The 7,271-nt window shown below is 47.1% G+C and overlaps 1 protein-coding gene across 1 annotated transcript; it reads right to left on the bottom strand.

The window, feature by feature from the left end:
* Positions 1–299: 299 nt before the first annotated feature.
* On the bottom strand, positions 300–6,871 carry LAX1 (lymphocyte transmembrane adaptor 1; the record flags this gene model as incomplete). The annotated part of the gene is made up of 5 exons (XM_082676210.1): positions 300–1,043; positions 2,849–2,934; positions 3,609–3,719; positions 4,135–4,244; positions 6,783–6,871. 5 exons carry the CDS (start codon positions 6,869–6,871, stop codon positions 300–302), a joined length of 1,140 nt encoding a protein of 379 aa, XP_082532336.1.
* Positions 6,872–7,271: the final 400 nt, after the last annotated feature.

Here is a 7,271-nt window from a genome sequence, read left to right as displayed (position 1 = left end):
GTTGGTATGAGAGGTAACAGCACCCTGCCTGAGAAGAATTTCTTTCTGACTTTCTCAAACCTCTGCTTTTGTGAGCCTCTTAGCTCCCTACTCATTTCAGCTTCTTTTTAGCGTAACCAAACGAATCCACTGAAATACAAGGGTGGTCAAGGGTCTTCACTAGACCCTGTAATGGCTATGGATCCGGCAGGATAGACCACTCCACGTGACTTTCCAGCTGGGTGGCTGGGTGTTAATTCATCAGGAAGGAGCCATGTGTCAGGCCCCTGCTCAAAGTCCCTAGCTCCTACCTTGGCAGCTCACACATTCTTGTAGTCATGAGAGTCTTCATTTGACATCTCTTCTCCATGTTTCATCTGACTGTTCTCACTCTGTGCAGATGACTGATAGGCCACATAATCCTTTAAGGCCAGGAAACTCCCTGACTGCATGACAGGTTGGATGTGGGTCTCTGGACCACCTGTCCTGCCCTCTACATGGTCTGTGTTTGAGGATGTGGCTTCCTTCTCCTCCCGCTGCTGGTTTCCACTGGGATCTGGTGGTACATTTTCATAATCTCTGCAGCACTGAAAAGTTCCCCAGGGCTGCTTCCCTTGGATGGTCTCGAGATCCAACACTGCCATGTTGACATAATCATTTGAGGTCTGAGAAGACCCTTCGCCATCGTTGAGTGGATAACTGCTCTCAGTTCCTGGAGACCCCAAACTGGTGTAGTCACTGGCGTTCCCACAGCCCTCATCTATTTCTTCAGTCAACTCCAGCACCTTGGAACTTGGGAGGATGAAGAGGTTCCCAGGAGGGCTGTTGGTAGAAGCTAAAGTCTCAGCAATCTCCTTTGCTGTGGGGATATTGACATAATCTCTTGAATCCTCTGAAGAAGTGCTTGGGCAATCTCTTGAAGCTCTGACATTGACATAGTGCGCTGAGGGAGTGAGGTTTCCATACATCTGGGGCCCCATGGTATTGTCATAGATGCCCACTGCATACCCCATGGCATGAGTATGGGCTCTGTGCACATGGAGGGCATCACCTGCTTGGGAGGGCTATGAGTAAGAAGAAAAAGCCAGTGACAGGATAGAAGTAGAAACATGGACAAAACCTTTCTTCTTCCCTGCCCAGTACTACTACATCTAATGGTTCTTCCTCTCAGTTCTTCACTTTGGAGAAAAGGTCTGAATCAGGGATCTCAAACCTCAAGGCTTCAGATGCTAGGTAGGAATAAGTGAAGTAGGCTGAGTTTAAGGAAAGCAGCAGTGTAAATTTGACAATAAATTGCAACAGATTTTTGGCCACACTGTGGGGTTTCAATGGGGAGTGGGGGAAGTATTAGGAATTGGAGAGAGCCTGCCACACCCCAGAGCACACTGAGGCGCGGCATAGTGGTTAAAGGTAGAGGCTTAGGCTCAGACTGAGGGTGCAAGTCCCAGGCCTCACCACTCTGTGCTCAGTTTGGGCAAGTTACCTAATCTCACTGTGCCTTAGTTTCCTAACTTATAAAATGGGTATAATCATAATAATATCTACACCATGAGGGTTTTGTGAGGAGTAAATGGATTACGGACCGTAAAGTGTTTAGAATAGCTCCTGGCACAAAGAAAACACTAAAAAATGCTTGTTGTTATATTAGTATAGGGGCAGCTGACACGCAGGTCAGCTGCTTATGGCCAATTAGAGATGCTAGTCTGTTGTTTCCAGAACTTCTGATTTTCAAGAAAAGCTGGACATCTGGACTTTAATATGAAATATTTTAGGTTTTTGAATGTTGCCAACTGGTTCAAAATGTCCTTCAAACACTACAGAGTACAATCCAAACATGTTTGTGGGCTTAAGCCAGTTTGAAATCTAAACTCTAGATGCAAAATTCCCTCAGGGCCCCCCTGAGTCCTAGAAGTCGCTTTAGCAGTGGAGTTTCCTCCGCTCTTCCTTTTATCAGCCCCTTAGACTTGCTGCCCCAGAAAGTTTTAGAAGCAGGAGCAGAGCCCAAGGATGGGACATGCAAGAGGAAGGGGAAGCAAAGGTGGCAACATGGAGCGGCCGCATGGTAATCAACCTAAGCCCCTGGGTGAAGAAAGGCTAGGTAACAACCGAATTAGCAGCAGCTGCAGCATGGCTGTACTTACCCAAGGATGGTCACAAAACCAAAGGAACTGATTCTTTTAACAAGCTAATGAGAACTTATCTATGGAAATAAGCACCCTGATCTTCAAAATAGTCCCTCTACTGTCTCTGGTGTGACTCCTCCTGGGGAGCTGCCTTCAGAGCCAGACTACAAGACACAAGGGATTATTGTTATTAATTGTAATGGTGCCCTTGTAACCTCAAAGGTATCCCCGACGTGCTCAGTGTTTTCTACACCAGTTACAGTGCTGAGTGAACTTACGAGTATTTCTGCTATGGAGGAGGATTGAAACAATTAGACATAGGCTCAGAAGTAATTGTCAAAGTAGGACTTTAAGAGTATTTTGAGTACCAACAGCACTGTTGGAATATTTCGGTACCCTCCCAAGGTGATTACTTTGAAGGGGACAACACTCATTTGGAAAACACATTTCAGTTCTAACATCGTGTCCTTGAATACACGTGCCCTGGTGCCTTTCCTAAAATCCCAAGTGCTTGCTCCTCTCTTTCTAAATTTTTTTGCCTTGGGTGGTAGGGAAGTCCTGAGGCTAGTCTTCCCAATTTATTAATAGGGCCTCGGGGGTGGGGGGCAGGCGGGTGGTGTGTGTGTGCCAAAGGACATGCTGTTTGCAGAGGCTTAGAGCCAAGACCTAGCACTCTTGCACTTCAGCTCTTCTGCCAGAGACATATCATTTCTCCCAAACGGGTTGTCATTTCACTTGGCTCTTACCACATGCTCGGAGGGAGGGCTGTCAGAATTTCTGGAGAGGAGGCTCTCGGTACTGAAAATACGAATACTTCTTGACGGATGTCTTCCTGAAAGGACAGAGAACAAACCCTGAACGTAGTCAGCCAGTCCTCCGAGTGCTTCGGCCTGTACAATTCCTGCATCTTGGGTGAAGTGGGTTTGTGTGATGTCTGGGATTTGGGGCCTGGCGTTCTGTGGGGAGAGGGTCAGAGCTACAAGGATGATGTGCTAGGAGACCTGGAACCCTCCTCGGCTAGCTGAGGACAAAAGGACACTAGCACAGGAATTGAGGAGACTGGGAAAGAGGCTCCTGGGGCGAACCCTCCTTGCCTTGAGGCTGGAGGCCATTTTCTCCTTCTGTATGTCTTTCCCAATGCTAGACGTACCCAGCTGTCGCCTGCTAACTTACGTCAAGAAAAACCAAAGCTGCTGTCTATGTAATCAAACCATAATGCTGTACTCCATAAACTTATACGGTGATGTATGTCAATTTTTTATCAATGAAATTGGAAAAAGAAACAAACAAAACCCCCAACCCAGATGACCTCCCGCTCCCTTCTTCGAGCTCTCCAAGCCCCCACTGGAGTTGCATCTTGCAGTCTATCTATCCCATTCTCTCTCATGCTCCCTGAAGGGCAGAAAGGTCTGCAACTTTAGAGAAAGTTGCGTCCAGGTGAGAGGTACATTCCGGGGGTAGAAGTTCTGTAGGTCTGGACTCCATGGATTAGAAAGAAAAACCTACCCAGCTCTTCTTGTCTTCGGGGCAAGAGGTCATAAATATTTTTGGCTCCTTGTCTGGGTCGAGGCAGAGTCAACAAGGGCATGACGGTAACTTGGAAGTAAGGAACTCGCCCTGCAAGGCAATGAGAGACACGGAGGTCATGGCTGGGCCCAGCTGCACAGAATGCGGGGCCCCTTGGGGATGAGATCGTCCCTGAAAATATTGCCCACCCTCTCACCATGTATCATGAAAAATACGTTTTCAGACTCGACCAATTCCCTTTGAGCTAGAAGCATAGGGGACTCAGTGGACAGAAGCAGGGCACAGGGATACCAGGGCAATGACTTTCGAAATGGAACTCCACTCAGCACTGAGCCTTATGGAGTCACAGCTTAGGATCCCAAGGGAGACGATGACCCGTGTGTCAGGTAAGAACAGAGGACTGCCCAGCTCAACAGTTTATCTCTGGAGGGTAAACTGGGCTTTAAATACCAGGCTAGTTGATTGATCCTAGTGTGTCTCAACTTCGGACAAACAAGGGACTCACACTTCTTCCATTTGCTCCAGTTCCACAGGATGCAGAAAACTGCGACAACCAGGAGGATGGCAAGGAGTCCCGCAAACCCAGAAAAGATGCTGCTGTTGTGGTCTTTAGCTCTGCGAGGAAAACCAGACGCCATGACCCAGCCATAGGAGGGTGGGAAGTTGGAGAAGATGCTTCCTTTAGGAGGTAGGGCTTGAGGATTTGGAATGAGAGCCCGGTGAAGGAAACTGAGGTGGGCTGGGCTGGATGGTGGAAGAGAGGGTCATCTTCCCTTGGAGAGAGGGAAATAGGACATGGGAGAAGGGACCTATCCTTTTTGAATGCCTACTGGATGCCAGTGTTTTGCATGTGAACCTTATTTAATCTGTACAACAATCCCATTTCTCTTTGTGACCAAGGAATCCGAGAATTAGACTCAGAAAGGTAGAGTAACATGTCAAAGATCACACAGGTAGGAAAGAGCATGATGGAACGTGAGTCTAGGTCTGTTTGGGCCCAAAGACTCTTCTTTCTATGGCTTCACACTGTCTTCCAAACTTGTAATGTCAAGTCCACCTGCTCCCGCTTCCCCCATTCGCTGCTCCTGGGCTTTCTGTCTTGCCTGAAGGAGAAGATTACCCAACTTACAATTAGGGAGCAGCTCTGGGACAAGAGTTCATGTTGCCTGCACTTGAATAACCCCTGTAGCACCAACTTGTGGAGCTGGTCTCCAAGCAACACTCTGTTGTTCTGCGGAATTTAGCAAATGCACGGAGCAAGTTCTGGGTTACTTGCAGTTCCCAGGCAGGCACGGAGTTACTGCTCTGCTTTGCCTATAAGAAGCAGCCAACTGATGTTACAGAAGGACTCACTAGCAGACCTGCTCCCCCAGATACTAGAAACCAGGTCATCTATCAGGGAAGATTTTTGTCCTCCTGAGTTCTAGGCTTGTTTACCCAACTCTGTATTGGACATTTCCACAAGGTTGCCTAATAGACATTTCAAACCAAAAATGTCTGGAACAGAACTCCTGCTCTCTCCCCACAAACCTGCCCCTCCGGTGTTTCCCATCATCTAATGACTCGGCCAAAAACCTTGGAGCCATCCTTGAATGTTTTCTTTCTTTCACACCCCACTTCTAGTTAACCAGCAGACTCTGTCTGCTCATCCCTGGGCATCTATCCAAACCAGTCACCTCTTGCTCCTCCATTACCAGCACCCTGGTCTGAACCACCGTGCATTCCATGTGGACCTTTGCAAGAACCTCTCTAATGGGTCTCCTTGCTTTCACTCTTGGCCCCAACACACTATCTTCATGCTCGGGCCAGAGTGATCCTCTAAACGGTAAATCAGATCACGTCCCTCCTCTGCTTGCAACCCCCCATGACTTCCTGTCACACTTGGGATAACATCCATAGTCCCTACCCAGTGAGAACTTCATGGCCTCTTCTGTTCTGGCTTCTGCCTGCCTCTGACCTCATTTCCTACCACTTTTCCTCTGACCTTGACCTCCAGGACTCTGTGCTGTTCCTGGCAAAGCAGTCTGGTCTCTCAGACCTGCTGCTTCCTCTCCCACAGCTCAGTCCCTCATTTCACTCAGGTCTCTTCTGAAATGTCACCTCCTCAGACAGGTCCTTCCTGGCCACACCCTCCCTCGTACTCTCAGTCCTCTTACTCTGCCCTGGTTTTTCCTCAGAGCACTTACGACTGACTGACATTATGTTATCCATGCATTTGTTCATCTGTTTCTATCTGACTCTCCCACTTGACTGTAAGCTCCAGGAGGTCATGAACTTGTCTGTCTGGTTCACCTGGTGCCTGGAACAGTGCCTGGTACTCAGTAGGGGCCTTATGAATATTTGTTAAATGAATGAATGAGTAAATTATCAAACAAATGAATGAATATAGAGATAGGATTTTTTTGCCGGGGGAGTTGCAGGGTTCTGACATTTTATGAATTCATTCCCCATCAATGCCTCTGTCCACCTGCAAGTGACATGTATTTGTTTGTCATGGTAATGATACTTACCGCCCCAAACTACAGTGATTTAAAATTTATTATTTTGAGCTGTGCTGTTATGATAGCACTGAAACTTATACCTCCCACTGTCAAAGTTTCAATGGCTGATGGATTTTTTATTTAATATAATATTGAAGTTTTAGCTGTAAAATTTACATCTACGATTAGTTCTGTGGGGTTTTATGTTCTAAGGATATACCTTTATGATATCTATGATTCCATTTTTATTCATGGCAAGTTTTTAGGGCCTAAAAACACATGAAAAAAGTGGGCTTTCTATTTCCATCAGAGTGGGAACTAGTTTTTGTTTTTATTTCTTTGAGGAGTGATTGGTGGGACCTGAGACAGTAATGATCGAGGACAGCAATCAGGACCTCTGAGCGTGAGAAATACAACCAGGCCGGCAGCCAGCTCTAAGGAAATGTTGTGTTATCATATTTTGTCTCCCCCTATCAACTCCTTTTTCTCCTCAATACCCATTTCTTTCCTCCAAGCAGTTCTGAGTAAACTTCTCTGAGTCTAGAGTTTATTGGTCTCAGGGGACCACCCTGGTGAGGGGTGGCAATGCTGCTGGGGTAGAAGCATCCCAGGGTAGACCAGGGCCCTCTGTCTAAATCAGGGGAGGGGAGAGCTCACCACCCGGGCCACTTACGTGTCTGGGCTGCCGAGGGTTCCCTGCAGAGTGCTGGGCTGTGAGGTCCTCGCTCTGATTTCTGAGCGGGTCGGTATGGTGACATCCATTATCCCAGGACCGTCTCTGGCTTCAGCTCCTCCTTCTAAGCCTTCTCTTAATCGTCATCTGCTTGCCAGCCTGTCTGCCACTTTCCCTGGCTCTTCCTAAATTGCTGACTCCTAGGAGAAAAGGCAGAATTGGTTTGTGTTTTACATATAATCCTGTGTGGTATAACCACTTTTTTTAGTAGATAAAAATGACAGAACTCCTCCTGGTCTCCATGTCTTCCGAACATTCCCTAACATACAACATTTTACTCTCAAAATTCGTCTTCGTAAATCTTTATTTACCAAAGTCCCTCACAAATAAAGTCTATTGGTTTTTCTTTCTTTCTTTCTAAAGCTTCCCATCTATCTTTCTAGAACTTTCTACCCCCCAATCAACTCCCTACCTTGCCTCTATCCCTTA

The sequence above is a fragment of the Grampus griseus genome, assembly GCF_964374135.1.
Source record: "Grampus griseus genome assembly, chromosome: 1".
NCBI classification, from domain to species: Eukaryota; Metazoa; Chordata; class Mammalia; order Artiodactyla; family Delphinidae; genus Grampus; species Grampus griseus.
The sequence above is the reverse complement of the archived record's forward strand: the minus strand, read 5'-3'. Positions and strand labels throughout refer to the sequence as shown.